General features: G+C 42.2%; 1 protein-coding gene across 2 annotated transcripts; it reads right to left on the minus strand.

Moving 5' to 3' along the window:
- Nucleotides 1-469: 469 nt before the first annotated feature.
- ODR4 (odr-4 GPCR localization factor homolog) lies at nt 470-16,377 on the minus strand. Of its 2 annotated transcripts, none has more exons than XM_054286186.1 (14): nt 16,369-16,377; nt 15,097-15,230; nt 14,867-14,998; nt 14,408-14,503; nt 13,174-13,280; nt 12,420-12,456; nt 12,172-12,312; nt 11,503-11,598; nt 10,979-11,044; nt 9,572-9,700; nt 8,714-8,804; nt 7,575-7,760; nt 2,512-2,604; nt 470-1,696 (listed from the first exon to the last, which is right to left on the minus strand). In XM_054286186.1, exons 2-14 carry the CDS (start codon nt 15,193-15,195, stop codon nt 1,629-1,631), a joined length of 1,341 nt encoding a protein of 446 aa, XP_054142161.1. In that variant the 5' UTR covers nt 15,196-15,230; nt 16,369-16,377; the 3' UTR covers nt 470-1,628. The 2 variants fall into 2 exon arrangements, with proteins under 2 accessions (XP_054142161.1, XP_054142162.1); XM_054286187.1 differs by lacking the exon at nt 16,369-16,377 and adding an exon at nt 15,755-15,777.
- Nucleotides 16,378-16,952: the final 575 nt, after the last annotated feature.

The following is a 16,952-nucleotide window of genomic DNA, read 5'->3' on the forward strand; positions in this document are numbered from 1 at the left end:
CTGCATTTTGTGTTACAGGCAACTAAAGAATAATCATTTTGTATTTTACCTTCAAAATCGCACCCTGCTCTCCTTAACAAAAAGAGACAAAAGACAGTGCCTTCGTTCTAATTACAGCCCTGTTCCTCCTTCTAACAGAGATGGTAGTAGAGCAATTTTTAAACCAACCATATTCTGAATCACATTACAAAATTACTCCCATTTTCTGGATAACCCTCAGCCTCCCCTGGATGTCATCCCACCTCCTGATTCCTGCCTGTTGATTCCACTGACTGGCACAGAATAAAAGCAATTCTAGAACCCACAGCAGCTGAAGCCAGTGCCTCCATTACAACACTCACCACCCTCCTCCAGGAGGCCCCCCTTGAGCAATGCTGAGCACAGAAGATCAACACTGTCTTTCAGAAAAGCAGCTCTTTTTTCCAAACATGTAAAAACAGAATACACAAGTGAGACAACAGTAGTCAACACACCTTTCTCAGAGTTGCCTTTATTAAAGGTATCCCAGTACATACTTGATTATGCTTTAGAATCAAAGAGTTAGTTTTTTTTCTTTGTGTTCCACTGCCTTCAAACAAAAAAATAAATTTGCATTGGTATTAAAATGCTGTTAATTCTTTTCTGTTGTAGTTCAGGTCCAAGTAAACATCACATTTCATATACAAATTATCTTTATTAGCCTTACTAGAGTTCATTCCACCTGTCCACCTTCCTCATGTTGAGTAAACATGTAACTGGTCAACATCCCCAGGAGAATCTCTCATCATGGAAAGCTCTCTGTTTACAATCTAAAAATCCTGATTAGCAGTAATTTTGATAACTTGTCTGTATCTACAAGATAACCCACAAGGCCTGCCTAGGTGTAACTGTTGCTGAAATAGTTCAAATTCCAAGATAGCAATGATTGTATTAGAGCTGGACAGAGAAATCCTCATCAGGAGGCAGTGAGGCAAAGGCAGCAGCATGCACACAGCTCAGCAATGCCATGCATTTCATTGATTTCTGAGTTCTCCACTCTTGAACCAAGCTATTTACAGGCTGCCTCGGTCTAGCCTTGAAACTTTTAGAAACTATTTGTATACATTTTATGCTAGCTAGCCAGTATTATCTAAAACAATGCCTATGGTGAAATGCTGGCTTTACTAAAACTAATTTTCCCCCAATTAACTGTAATAAAATAAGATTTCTCTTAGCAAAGGAACCCTTAAAGCAGGAATTATCATACCAGGTCATTATGCAAGTTTTACCAATACCCTGAGAAACACCAGGAGTAGCAGTTTACATTAAAGGAGCCAGGAGGAAGAAAAGGTTCTGCATTTGTTTAAAGGACCACTCCAGAAAATAATATTATCATTCATTTACACAGAGAGACAGGGTTAGTTTCTTGTAAACTTGATTCACCCTCTACTTGATTCTCTAGGTGCATAATTCTATTTAATTTAGGAAGTGTATGATGGAACAAGGTAACTGAATTACATTTTACAGTATTACAGTTTACATTGCACATCTACCTGCTGAGATTTAGACAACAATTCTTAATTACTAATATATCAACCCCAGCTATTTCCATCTTCTGAATGGCCAACATTTCCCAGGAGCTGTGGTGGCTGTAGTTTGATCACTGGAGATCAATCACTGAAGTAGTTGAAGGAGAAAATCGACGCCAGGACTGCGACAGCGGCTGCCACGACCAACCCTAAATCCAGAGAGAACATAGGAAGTGAGGGAAGGGCACAACCAGCCCCAAATCCAGAGAGAACACAGGCAGTGAGGGAAGGGTACCACAACCAGCCCTAAATCCAGAGAGAGAACACAGGCAGTGAGGGAAGGGTACCACAACCAGCCCTAAATCCAGAGAGAGAACATAGGCAGTGAGGGAAGGGCACAACCAGCCCTAAATCCAGAGAGAGAACACAGGCAGTGAGGGAAGGGTACCACAACCAGCCCTAAATCCAGAGAGAATACAGGCAGTGAGGGAAGGGCAGCACAGGCAGCAGCAGCAGGCAGGGAGGGGAGGGTGGGCCAGGGGGAATGAGCACAAGGAGAAACAAAAAGAGCTATCCCAAAAAGAGCCACCCCAAAAACTACTTTTATTAGCATGCTCATTACTGATGCAGCTGAGGAGACACACTGAAAACCCCAAGACACCCCAGTGATGATGTTAAGGGAAAACATTTTTACATTCAAAGCAAACACATATTTACTGCTCCTATTTAATCTTCCAGTTACTATATTCTATTTCTAATAATTAATAGAATCCAGAAGTAACTGCTTTGTTGATTAAAGTGTAATTATTTCAATACAAGCAGCCCCACAGCAAAGAGAGCTGTACTAAATGTAGACAGATCTCTACAGAGAGCAGCACCATGGAGAAGTTGCAATGGAAAGTTCTGTGGCTGGTGTTCCCTGAATTCCTGAGCTGACAATTAGGATGCTATGGGAGCTAACACTCCTGAAAGGGGCCACTGCAGCTTCTGGAGTGCCATAGCAAAAATCTGGGAAGGAACATACCCATATTTTGTTGGAGCTTCAACAACAACGTTGCTTTTGTCAGCTGTGCCTGTTCTGTGTCACTCGGGCTGTCAGCCACTGGGCAAATATCAACTGCATGGAAATCAAGGGAAGAAGGGGAAAATTAACAGTTGTGTTTTACAGTGAATTAATACAAAAGGCCAAGAACTTCACATCAACTTTATAAAGTGTATTTATGGTAGAAAAAAACCAGTTTATTGCAGTAGAAGTGATACAACAGCAATAGCACAGTGCTAAACTATGCTGTATGGCTGGAAGCGTAAAACTAAAGAGACAAAATACATTTCAGGAGGAGCTCCTCTTCCAAAACTCATGTTACACACCCTTCTTCCAGAGTAACATTCCCAACCCTCTTTGCATAGCCTGGGGAGAATTTGAATATGTCAGAGGGAACCACCAAAACGTACCATTGAGCACCTTCCAAGATCAAAGGTCCCCTCAGAGCCATCTGTCCCCAGCTCAGTGTACATGCAAATCCCACACCAGAGAGGATGAGCCCAGCAGCACTTCCCTACCCAACAGCCAGGGATGCATTTTTTCCAGCCACAGAAATTCCTTTCTGGAGATCCCCTAAAAATACCCTTTCACAGCAGGCATTGAGGACTCATTCCTCCTTGGAAGAATTACTAGATACTTAGTCTGCCCAGCCAGGATGTGAGAGAGCTTGAGTCTACTTCCAGGCGGATGGGACTCAAACCTGTATTTATTTCCTTTGCAAAGATCTCCCTAATCCCTTGGCTATATCCAGCTTGCTAGAGGGGCAGGAGAGAAAGAAGGGGATTAATCTCCAGTCCTTCAGCCCAACTTCTTTGAGCCAGCATGGAATACACCATACACCCTCCAGCGACAAAGCTGCTGGATGGTTGTGGGCCATCATTTTTAAGCATTCCTATTTTCAGGAGTTTGCTAAGACTTACAATTCAGAATCTACAACCACAGGCACCTTCTGCACAAGCAAACAGACAAAATGTTCGTCATGGCAGTGGGAGCTGGATGTGTCTGGGAAGAATGAGACAAGCAGGCTCAGATAAGAGAAGGAGCCTAACAGACTGTTCTGGAGACAAGGGAACCCCCAGCAGAACCAGATATCAGGGAAGGCCATGGGACACTGATCTGAATAAAAACAGATCTCCATTTCCACAGAGGGGCTGACCATCAGCAATAAATCACAAATTACATGCTTGAGTAATAAGGCACATCCTCTGTGTGATTCATATGCAAACGAAGTACTTTCTCTGTCATTAGCTATGGTGGAAATGGATAATCTAGATGATCAGAAAGGTTGTTTCTGTTGAGTCATGTGGATAATTGTCTTCAAAATATCCTTAAATCAAGCTTGCACAAGACTTGTTACACAAAAACACCCAAACTAGCTTTTAAAACCTGTCTTTAGGGGTTTTATCCCTAAACCCACTGGATTGGTACAGGATGTACAGCAGCAGAGAAATCACTGCTTGATATGAAACTCAACAGGACAGTGAGATACACAGATATACAGACATTGGTTGGAGATCTCTCTGCAAGCAGCACATCCATGTGAAATCAAGATAACAGTATTTCAGTGCAAAGTGTGTTTTTTGAAGAGAAATCGTCAAATATTCCTGAATCCCACTAGTCCTCAATGAGGCCGTGGCTAGATAATTTTCTTTGTGCCAAGAAAAACACTCCCTCAGCTGCCTAAAATGAGCAGAAGTCTTCAGCTAGAGTAGTTATTAATTGTTGAAATATAGGTTTTCAGTAAGTATCTTTAACTAGCACAGTAAGAGAACTTCTGTCCAGAGTTTTGAATTCTGTAAAACATCCCACTTTGGGACAATCTGACTGCATTTTTGGGCCACCTCTGGAGTCTAGCTCCAGCAGTTCCTTTCTGCTGTATATTTGATGAGCAGGTAGGATGGTCTGTGCCCTCTAACTTGAGGTTTCTTTGTGCCTCCCTGTGCTGAGGGGACCTTTGGAAGCTGCACATCAAGGCAGCTGCACATTCCTTGCCTAGAAAAAAAAAAAAAGACAAAGGGAAAAAAAAAAAGAACCACCCTTGAGCTATTTAGTTACCACAGGCCTTTATGCCATCACATTCTGGAAGGTTTGCATGTAGAGCAGCAAAATCACACAAAAGAATTTCCATAGCAGATGTCTTCTAGTACCAGTTAGATGAATCTTTAATTCTTCAGTTTCCTAACCAAGATAGGGAAGTGATTACCACTGCTGAAGTCTTATTTCTGTCTATCCACTCAGGGTATTTACCAGCCCACCCCCTGCACCAAGGAGGAGCAGGGATTTAGTAAAGCCAATCAGAGATGCAGAGCTTTCAGTTGCCTGTATTAGAGCACTGAATACCTTGAAATTACAGTGTTAGGGCTATTTAAAGCTTTCACTTATAAATAGCTTGGAGTTTACTTTCTATTTTCCACACAGCAATTTTAAAGCATGACCCAGTGGTGTCCCCATTGGAGATCTGCACATGGAGTCAAGACACAAATTGCAGGAGACAGCAGGAGAGCCCCAAGTTCAGTAAACATATAAAACTGACCTCAAAAATTCATGTTTTGACTAAAAGTTGCTTACAAAATAAATCTTTTGCCTATAATGATTAGATCCTCTTCTTCTAAAGTGCATATTTTAAAAAAGGGAACAAAAGCCCAAATTATTTCAAAAGCCTGCTCGTGTTCTTGAATTTTAGAGAATTCTTTTTATCTGCAAACTTTCCCCAGAACCTCAGTATGAACAGCATTTCCAGTTAATTTGAGGAAGGTGCCTCAGACCACAGGAACTGTGACACAAACAGAAAGGCTGATGACAAAGTTCCCTACAAACCAATTACTGAATAGTGACTATTATTAAAAAAGTTAGAGCTAAGCTTAGAGAAACAGCACATGCTTCCCAAGCCAGAATGATGTACTGCAAAAGCCTTTGCACAAGAAAACCCACAAACTCTCATTATAACACAAAAACATGTTCACAGCAATACTTAGACATTTCATACCAAAGCAACAATAAAAATCAAATCCCACAATTAATGGGGGATTTTTTTAGAATGCAGAACATTTGTATGCATTTAACAGGACTCTTTCTAAAATGACCTTCCTGGTATGATAAAAGTGTATAAATAACTTGTGATTTTAATAAACCACAAGTGACTGATGCCTCAACTTTAATTATCAGAATGAACAGTGCTGTGCTGTCAGTATTACTGATATCACTGCAATTAACAGAGCCCATTCCATGGACAAACTTTATGGTGGTCACCAGGACAAGGCCAAGCTTTCCTAAAATCCCCTTGCACGTTTTTTCCTCTCCTCTTCTATGCATTTATTTCAATTTGTGGCTTTGGGGCTTTTCTTAAAGAAAATACACACCTTCTTTAATTTGCTTTTCTTTCAAAGAAAAGGAATATAAATCCCCCTCAGTTAACTCTACAAGCAGCAGACTACAAGAACACCCAAGCTCCTTTTGTGGCCATCACTTCACACCTATTGTTGGCATTAATCTTTGGGATGCCCTGCTGTGAGTGGAAAGGTGTTTCCTTCCTACCGGCAGCTCACACAGCCTTCCATAAGCAATAAAGCTGAACTGAATCATCACCTCTCTCCTCCCACACCTCTCTCCACTGCTACAACAATACTCATTTGCTTCTCTAAGCTACACTGATTCCTTAAAGCTCAGTAGTAATTAGTTTTAAGAGTATTAAAGTTACTCTAATAATGCCAGAGAGATTTTTATTGTATTTCCTGTTTTCCTTGAGGTTCCTATACACCTCTTTCTCTTCAAAAGGATGAGTCAGTTACAGCTAACAGGTCTAGTTAAAGCCTGGGGGGAGCTGATTCATTTAGAAAGACAAGAATTTATGGTTAACTCTGAAATGAGGAAACTCAAAACCCCCTCCAAGTTAACATGCAAGTCAAGGTGAATATCAGTACTCACAGTTCACCTTGCACAGCAAGTCATGGTTACATTGCCCAGTTTTTGTCCCTAAATACCAACATCAAAAAGTGTTCATAGTTTTAATGTGAGAATCAGTGTTGGATTTTTTATTTTTTAAATTACAAAACTGGAACCTGCAGCTCATATGCATGTTGAGGGGGGGAAAAAAAGGGGAGCAAAATGTCTTCCATAAGACCACAGAAAATGTTCTTAGGTGCATTTCAATGTCATATTTGAAATCCACATTGAAATCAACATTGCAAGGGAGAAAGCCCAAAAGGAAATGATATAGACCAGAAATGTTCAGAAAGAGGAATCCAGTAACTAGATTATGTCAAAATATCTGTATTAAAGGGAATATAGCAGTCTCATAGTCAGACCACAAACTTGTAAGACATTCAGTATAAAATGAAAAGTGCTCTCAATTTTGTTTTCATTTCGGTTGAACCCACAAATCTTCAGGTTTAGGCACTGCATTTGGTACATAAATTAAAACACTCTGAGTAAAGAAAGGTATTTGGCTTTTTTTAAAACACCAGGTTTAGCATGAAAACTTCCTGAAAGACACATCAGACTACATGAATGTTTTGCCAGAAGAAATTTTAAAGTGTTTTTAATTCTGTAGTGAAAAAACAGTAGATTTTACTAAATCACTCAACTTATTCTAACTTGTCTCAAAACTACTTAGCACTAAAAAGATGAACTACTGATGGTGTAAACATATATATTCATGTAAAAAATAAAGCTTTGCAGGATGTTTTTTAAGAGTTTATTTATCAATAAAGGATCCCCTCTAATTCATGAGCACAGTGGCACATATAAACCTTGGTTAATCATCTCTTCATGTTTCTACAGCAGCTCATGGGCTGCAGTCATGGCTGCACTGAAAAACCAAAATATTTGAGAGGGGAAAGAGAAGTCTGTTCAGAGAGAAACATAAACTGTGAGAAATTGGACCATTTTCCACAATATATTTAAGCTGCAATAAATTGTTATAATTGCTTAGAGTTGCATGTGAAGTAAGTTGACTTTATCCATATGTGGCTAAAACTAGCCTATGCCATTAATCAGCATTTTCCTGGCCCCTGAGCCAGCCTGCCCTGGCTCTCAGATATTTTTACCTGTGCTAATGTCCTCAGCTATGTGCATATCTTCAGCTTGCACAGGCTGATCCAACATCTCCACAAAACGTTCCTGGATTTCTCCAGCAGCCTCATCACCAAACTTATAATCACTGAGCATCACACTGGATCCAGCAACTGGGACAAACAGTCTCTGAGGCAGGACATGATATTCCCTCCCAAAACCTAAAAGGAGAGAGGGAGAAATACCATCCCAATAAAAGCCTTGACAGTTATGATAAGATCCCTCCATAATCTCTGAGCATAAGATAAAGTCATTGCAAAAGAGCTCAAGGTCTCTGTGTAAAACCCTGCTTTCAGACATGCCTGGCTTAGTGGGCTGCTATTCCATGGATTTATGTCCTTACATTATTAGTCTCTCCAGAAATACCCAGGGCAGCTCCAAACAGACCATAAAACAGAAAGCAGAGCTTTTCTCCTGTTCAGAATGACTTGCAGGAGGGCTCAGGGAGAGGCTGCAGGTAAGAGCTCCCCGAGGAGCAGGATTTCAGCAGCACTCAGGACTGCAGAGGTGTCACACAGAGCCACAAAGCTCGGCTGCCACCTAGAGAGGGGACTCAGAACTACCTGCAATGGAAAAGGCTCTCTGTGCCCAACACATTCCCATTGATTTGTCAATTAACTCCTTTTTGGTTTAAGGCAACAACACCACTGCACCGACTTAAAGAAATTTAAACTAGTCCCAGCATGAGCTCAGAGATCTGGTTTCTATCAAGTTTTAACACACATCAATATTAATAGGAAGACCATACATGTATTTAAAAAAAATTATAAATAAAAACTTAAAGTGTGCAAGGTACAGTTGGAACTTCAGAGACAAGAGTTTCAACTACAGAAGTTTGAAAATCACAAAATATCTGATGAGTGAGGAAGAAGCTGGGATTCCATATTGTGGTCGCAGGAACTGTGATGGCAAAGGACACAAACCTGACAAAAAAAATTTCCAGATTTAAGAAAAAGTCAACGCTGACAAGCAGCAACTATACCTTCTCCTTTTTATTCTGCTCGAACCACACTGGAACTTCACTATAACACAATTTTCTACAACCACCAAAATTCACTGCAAATACAAGTTAGTGGCTTTGGGTTTTCTTGTTTGTTTTTTTTAAATTTCTTACTTTTTTTCTGAGGTCCTTCATTTAAAATCAGATCTTCAAACAATATTTCACACCGATCACTCAATGTGTTTATTATGTCTCTTTTCAAAGCCTGCAAGGACACAGTGAAATCATCAGGAATAGCAAAACCATTTGCAAAATCAAAACTATTTGCAAAGCTTTTAACCAGGAAGAAATAAACAAAGAAACCCCATATGTTAAACCCATGATGAAATAATAGATTTTTTCCCAGAAAAGAAAAACTAGTAAATATTTTACTAGTAAAATATTTTAGTAGTATTTTAGTAAAAAAACTAGTAAATATTTTATTTTCCCAGAAAATAAAAACTAGTAAAAATTTCGCAGAAAATTTTCAAACTAGTAAATAATAATTTAATAATAGAGAAAAGCTAACAAAAGAATTGGTATCAAGATGGAAAACCACAAAACAAAAATGAAAAGCTGAGGAAAGTTTTAGGATTGTTAGGATAAGAACGGACAACTTCTAGATATTTATCAGTAAAACCAAACAAAAATAATCACAAGGCAATGACTCAGTGAGGGGAAAAAATAAATTACTGAGCAAGCAAATCTGAATTTTACCTCTACAAATACAAAAATATAGTCTGCAGCCTTTTTTTAAAGAGAATTCTTCAAAGCCTAATCCCTTTGACAATTTGTACAAAGCCTCCCCGGAGCCCAGCCTTACCCACATCACACATATTCCTCTAGAAGAGAAAAACTAACTAACCCCACACGGATGGTTTCTAAAACAACTTTGACCCCAGTTTACACCATTCTGGACAAAGGAAAACCACTATGCCAAGTCCCACGTGTTCCAGGAGAATGTTTCTGATGGACCAAGACCCTGCTCGGTACCTGAATGGCCTCTTTAACCTTGGGCTTGTTGCTGTGGATGTAGGCTCTGCATTTCACAGCCCCCCGCAGGTTGATGGAGCCACTGCACACCTGCACCGTCGCCGTGGACCTGGGGCTGGCACCCTGGCACTGAGGGACAAACACACACACCTTTATCCCAGGCCCTTGCAGCAGTGTCACTAAAACCAGAACCACCAAACCAACAGCAGGTGCTCACACACAAGCTGTTTCCCTCATCATTTTATTTTATTTTAGTTATTCGTTTGGTTCTTCTTCTCTTTTCTATTATGGAAAATGTGTTTATCTCTCCAGGTGTTTCAAACACTTGTGTCTAGGAGATTTTAAAACTTTCCAGGCTTGTGGCAAATGACAGCATTGCAACTGTTAAGTCTTTTACAGGCTTTTGTAAAACAATGACGTTTTCATGTTTGCTATAATCAGCGTAACCCAGGGTGTGCTGGGAGTCATCCCATCAGTCAGTACCAAATTATACACGTGGTCACACTGAGAGCTGCATCAAACTGTTGCCTAGAAATGCTCTCCCTAATTACCACAACAATGAGTGTGAGCATGAAGCACTCCAGGACAACACCTGGAAACACTGGGATGCACAACTTCCTCTCCAACTGCACAAACCTCTTCTGCCAAAAAGAGTTTTCCTCTCCCTGCAGCAATTAACCTCAATGTAATAGACCGTAACAACAAAAGAAGCTGAGATACTCATGGAGACTTTAAAATGGCATTGGAAACACTTCTAGTTTTGCTGAACATAATTTTGAAAATCCAGGAACCTCCTGACAAAACACAAAAGGCTATGAAACAAGGCCTGGACACATTTGGACTTCAGGTCCTAGACTGGGGCACCAAATTCATGGTTCTTCACAACTCAGGTAGGGAGGAAGCTCCTGACATAGATCCAGCAGCTCCAGATGATGATTCAGCTCACGGGATCTACGCCTTAATCCAGAGCTGGCAGCTGAGCTTCTGACAAAAGCATCCAAGTGAATGTCCAAGCTAGCCAGGGCAAGCTGTGCTTTGAAGTGTGGGGGTGACTCCGAATTCAGATACAAAGTCACTTGAAATCAATGTACACAGGTATCTACAGGTATCCTACTACCAAAGGAATTAGTCACAGGACTTCTTTTCCAGAGCCTGTTTTCCAATCTTTCAGTTATCCTATGCAATTCATGGACAACATGGTTATCTCACCACAAGAATTTCTAAAGGCACAAAATATGCAGATCTGTTGACAATCAGTTTCATATTCAATATCCAGGAGGGAAAAAAGTCTTAGGAATAAGTGAGCAAGATTTCTAGACAATAATTCAGAATCTTGTTATTTTATTTTTTTGCTCTATTTTATAATTTAAAGGTAAGCTTATACTTTGCAAACCACTGAAAACTTACCAGCTGTGTCAGAACCTTGACATCAGAAATCTGAGTGCTGGGCTGAGTATTTCCTCTGAACTTTTTCTGAGGGGAAAAAAATTCTTTGTGTCATGAAACAGGAAAAAAAAGTGCCTGAAGCGGTCTCCTCACAATGGTATAGAGTGTTCCCTAGTTTATAGCCTTTGAGAGGGAAAAATAGCACTTAGAAATCAACCAAGAGAATAGAACTAGAAAACTAAAAGGAGAGATGAATGAATCAATCATCAAGGTGACTGAAAGTAGGTCTTTGAAATGTCATCACCCACATTCACACCTCACTCTGTAATAGAAACATTTCAGTCATTTCACACATAATTACTGCATTCACACTGCCCAGGAGGGAGAGGCAGGCTGCAGGAATGACAGCTCTGTGTGTTGGTTGCCTGGAACAGCCAATCAGACCAACAAACACTGCACAGGAGATGTCTCATTCAATGCTCTGTCACACAGAGGTTCCAACCATACATCTATTAGAGCTCAATTCCTCCTTGTTTGGTACCCACCTGCCCTTCCAGCAGTTCTGTATCCTCATCCTTAACTTGGCCATTGATCAGAAAAACACTGTCTTCTATCTGCTTTGACCATCGGTTTAACCCATTCTTTAAAATAAGTGAAAACACAAAATAACCACAAGCAAGAGGAAAGAATTAATGAATTTCACTGAAGGGTTGGACAGTTCCATGCTGAAACTTATAGAAGTATATGTTTAAATACTTACTCTGAGAGAGTTTTAAAATGAAAAACCTGTGTTTTCCCAAAGGTAAACCTTAAATGGACCACATTCAGAACAAATTAAGAAACAAGCATTGCAAAATACTGAAGTGTCACCCCAGGGATTTGGGGGTTGCAGAGAGGGTTGCAGCCCATTGAAAGCCAACTCATGGCAAAACCATCCCATAGTCCAGCACAAATTGGGTGTAACCTTTCACCAGGTGAGGCACCAGAGAAGTTACCTGGGATACTCATGACCATTATTACATAATTTTGAACAAAGGAAATTTCTCACTGAGCACAGCAGAAAAGTTACATTTAAAAGATGAATAATTGCTAATCATTCTCCACTGATTAGTCCTACTCCTCTCCTGCACTGTTCAACTCTTTCTTATTTAATTTTCAGCAGAGAAATGAGTGTGGTTACTGGTGTGTAGGAACCAGGGCAGGCAGTGAGTTACCTTGGTGTTCTTCTCCAGGTCATGGTTGGGGGAAGTAGCAAGAAGTGGAATGTGGATGTTCACATTTACTGTGCAGCCCAAAGCCACCCAGGAGGCAGTCAGAGCATTCTGGTACTTCCAGTCTGCTGGTTTAGCTGAACTCTGAGAGCACAAAAGAAAAGCCATAAAGCATCTACCCAAAGCACTGTATTGAGGCTTTTTGGGGGTTTAGCATTCCTTGCCATGCATTAAAAGCTGGATGAGCTTACCTTGGGGTCCTGCACATCGTAGGTTCGGCAAACTACTCTGTGCTACTTAAAGAAAAAGACCCAATGAAAAGCAAGGGAGCAAATAAGAACAATCCACAATTAACTTAGCCCTCTACTAAACTTCCTTGTTGAGCTAATTTATGCTCTGGAGCAAGTTCTCACCTTTCATCAGTGTAAAAAAGTGGGAAAACCTTTGCCCGTAATCCCCAACTACCACAGTGATGTAATCTCTTACAAACAAATTAAGATCAATATATATTGACAGGAAAAGCACCAAGGCATCAATTTTTAATTTGTCCTCATCTCTCTCTCCCCTCAGAGAAAAATCCTTGCTTTCTCTCCCTGTATTATGTCATTACCAACAGCTTCTGCATTCTGCTGCAGCTTTAGGATTGATCCCATAGGATTGCTGTTCCCCCAATTCCATGTAAGCCTCACTGGTAACAGCAATTCAAAAAGCCAAACAGTAATTTAGATTTATTTTTTCAGTTTATGAAAGTCAAGACTGACTGGGAAAGGTGTCATTTGATGTTGTCACACAGACAGACCTCATAAAAAATGATGGAAATTTTGCAAGGATAAAAGGGTCAATAGTCTTAACCACAGCTAACCAGAAAACTTCATTATTTCACCTTATACATGTCTAGCTGAACTTAAACAGCCTCCTCCTCCCTAATACTTATTTATTCCGCAGTAACTGGATAAGAGGTTGGGAGAGCAGCCTCAGTCGATAAACCTTGCTCATAAAGGATACTTTTTTGTAGCAGAACAGATTTGAAGTGCTGCTCTGTCTGAGACCTCCTCCTCAGCAGGTTTCCAGAGCCTTCTTTTACTCAAGGACTTTTCCACTGAGAAGATTAGCTAAAGACCAGAAATAAATTGAAAAAATATGCACTATAACTCCTGGAAAATAGTCTTGTGCTATAATTTTAAGTCCAAGCAATATCAAAATTATGTATGAGCAGGAAACACAGCTTACACGTCACCAAAATGTCACATAAAAAGAAAATCCAACAGGGATTCAGAGGCACTTTTCCCCAAAGTGAAAGAGGCTTGTTAAATTTTAATTTAGCTTCCTTATAAACCAAAGCAAGCAGCACAGATTTACATGTCCAGCCTGTATGCTTTTGTCCTTACAGATATATTACAGTTTTGTGCCTATCAGCTGGGTCAGAAAGGCTGTGCAAAAGAGCTACTAATTACAAAAAACAAATCCCCCCAATTTTTAATTCAGCAATCACTGGTCACCTGGACACAGCTCACCTTTTTTAGCCAGCTACCAGTTTCATTAACAATTTAGATGCAATTACACTGAACTGCCAAAATTGACTCTTGGATCTCAGGCTGCCAAACCTGCTCATGCTTAAATCACTGACCATGATTATGTTAGAACAACAGCAAAACATACATTTTTAGAACAGAAACCAAATATGGCAGTAGATGCCCCAATACTGTAACAGAAATGCATTTTAAGTCTACCAGATAGTTTTGAGTATTTTAAAATTAATCCCACACCCTTAAGTCAAGCACAGACGTTCTAGACAAGATGTTTCTCTTAAAGGAATCAGAATTATAGATCTTTCACTACTGTAAACACCTCTAAACTGAGTGACCCATTCAGACAAGGAAAGCTAACATGTTAACATCACTAGCAGCTTTATGTGGCTTTATATTAAACAACAAAGATTTAGCTTAATATAAACCTTGAGGATGTTTTCCCTAAGCCAGAATGTCCACATCCACTAGATACAGACAAACCCAGTAAATAGAAATTCAGATTTGCTATTGCAGTAACAAACAGGAGATTAACAAATGGTGTCCCACAGGACAGGGATTTCTGAGGTTCCAGTCTCAAACCCACACATCAAAGCACAACATTTGTGACATAAACCAACAAAACTGCTGTATTTTAGTCAGGCCAATGAGAGGCAATTCCTCACACACAGAGCCAAGGATGCTGCTGTGCTCCCAGCAGGAACTGTGCTTACCTTGCGCAGAGCATTTTGACCGTCTTTAGCCAGCTCTGGAGTTGCAATCATAAACACACCAAGGACCAGCAACCCTCCAGGGAGCATTCTGGACACCTTGAAAATGAAGATTTATTAACAGGATTGGCAATCTAGAAACCATGTAACTTGAGATATCAAAAACCACCAGTGAGACAAGTCTGCACCAATAGCAGAAGTGAACTAAGGGAGACTGGTTTTCACTTACAGGACCCTGTAAGTGAACACATCCTGCAAGTGTTTTCCTTTCAGTAATAACAAGTGTTCTTTCACCAAAAACCCTGAAAACATTAAGGGTATTTCTGTTTTAAAACACCTGTGCCCAGCATGGTTAGGAAGGCTCTGTCACTTTGACATGACACAAGTGGCGAGATCCTTTGTGTCCATCTTTTTTCCCTCCTGTTCCTCCCACCCTTTGCCATCCCCAGGGTGAGTTCTCACCTGACTGGCATGTGTGGTGATCCACTCTTCATCCAGGGATGCCAGTTTGGGAGGGCCCAGGCTCTCCTCCTGCTGCTGCTCCTTGGGAGGGGTTCGCACAGCCCTGATGACATAGTCCCGTTGGGGGGAGCACTTGCCAGAACATCAACAGAAGCAAACACACCTTGAGACTGCTGAACAGGGGTTTCCCCAGCTCACAGGAATGAAAGGAAGGACAACCCCACCCTTACCTGCCCTATCAACAGGCCAGTGACATATGGCTTCACCTTTGTGCTGAGCTCTGTCAGGTACTGCCCAATCCCTTCCTCCACAAGGTAAGTTCTACCCATGGCTCCAGGTTTAAGTGAGCTGTTGTAGTTCCAACCTACAAAACACACAATGCACTAAGTGAAAGAGGGTACATATGCTGCAATGGGTACAGGAGAACAAGTCTCACACAAAGATCCTTTAGAACTGTTTCATTGAAAACTCCCTGCAAGGTCATTGAGTCCAACCATTCCCCAAGGCCAGTACTGACCCATGTTCCCAAATGCTATATCCACATGGCTTTAAAATCCATCCAGGGATGGGGACTGTACCCCTATCCTGGGCAGCTCTGCCAGGGCTGGACAACCCTTTCAGTAAAGGATTTTTCCCAATATCAAACCTAAACCTTCCCTGATGCAACTGGAAGCCTTTTCCTCTCCTCCTATCCCTGTTCCTGAGAGCACAGCCCGACCCCCCCTGGCTGTCCCCTCCTGTCAGGTAATTGTGCAGAGCCACAAGGTCCCCCCTGAGCCTCCTTTTCTCCAGGCTGAGCCCCTCTCCCAGTTCCCTCAGCCCCTCCTGGTGCTCCAGACCCTTTCCAGCTCCATTCCCTTCCCTGGACACGCTCCAGCCCCTCCACACCTTTCTTGTCAGGAGGGGCCCAAAACTGAACCCAGGATTTGAATTTTGAATTTGAATGCCTTCAAGAAAAAGTATCTTGCTGCATGATACTTCTAAAGGATGCACTGTTTCATTCCCACAGTGACTTACTGAATTCCACACATGTCCTTGAAGATGCCCTACACCACTTCCATTCCAATTCCCAAGCACTCAGAGCACACCACCTGAGCACATTCCAATGAGCCTGGGCTGCCACAGACTCCTCTCCCTTCCCTGTAGGGCTGGTCTGAAAACTCCTTCATGCCTGGAGAACATTCTCCCAAAGAATTAGGCATTAAAAAGCTGAAGCCCAAGAGCACAGGGTGAGGAAGCAAAGAGCATCCTGAACCTCCAGAGGGAAGGTGCTCACACACCTCAACTCATGCCCCCACAGCCAGTGTCAGTACTTCCAGACCCCTGGGCTCTGCAACTCCAGACCCCAAAGCTCAGCATCCCCACATCCCCATGGATCAGCACCTCCACATCCCCATGGATCAGCACCTCCACATCCCCATGGATCAGTACCTGCACATCCCCTGGATCAGCACTTGCACATCCCCATGGATCAGTCCCCACACATCCCCAGGGTTCAGCACCTGCACATCCCCAGGGATCAGTATCTGCACAGGGGGGATCAGTACCTACATATTTCCAGGGATCAGCACCCACACATCCCCATGGATCAGTCCCTGCACGTCCCCATGGATCGGTACCTGCACAGGGCGGTTCAGTCCCCACACATCCCCAGGGTTCAGCACCTGCACATCCCCATGGATCGGTACCTGCACAGGGGGGTTCAGTCCCCGCACATCCCCAGGGTTCAGCACCTGCACGTCCCCATGGATCGGTACCTGCACAGGGCGGTTCAGTCCCCACACATCCCCAGGGTTCAGCACCTGCACATCCCCATGGATCGGTACCTGCACAGGGCGGTTCAGTCCCCACACATCCCCAGGGTTCAGCACCTGCACATCCCCAGTTTCTGCAGCCGCCCCGGTCTCAGCCGAACACCGATGTGGCCGATTACGCCATCGCTAGGCACCGCGGCGCAGGGAGATGACGCGCAGCAATGCCGAGCGGAGCGCGGGAAAAGGGCGCTCAAGGGGGCGCAGAGCCCCCGCTCCGCCATGTTGGGAGTGGCGGAAGCGGCTGCGCTCCCCCGGCAGCTCTCGGGCACACT

This window comes from Melozone crissalis, unplaced genomic scaffold (assembly GCF_028551555.1).
Source record: "Melozone crissalis strain CALT ecotype California unplaced genomic scaffold, PUWL_Pcris_2 ptg000045l_1, whole genome shotgun sequence".
Lineage (NCBI taxonomy): Eukaryota > Metazoa > Chordata > Aves > Passeriformes > Passerellidae > Melozone > Melozone crissalis.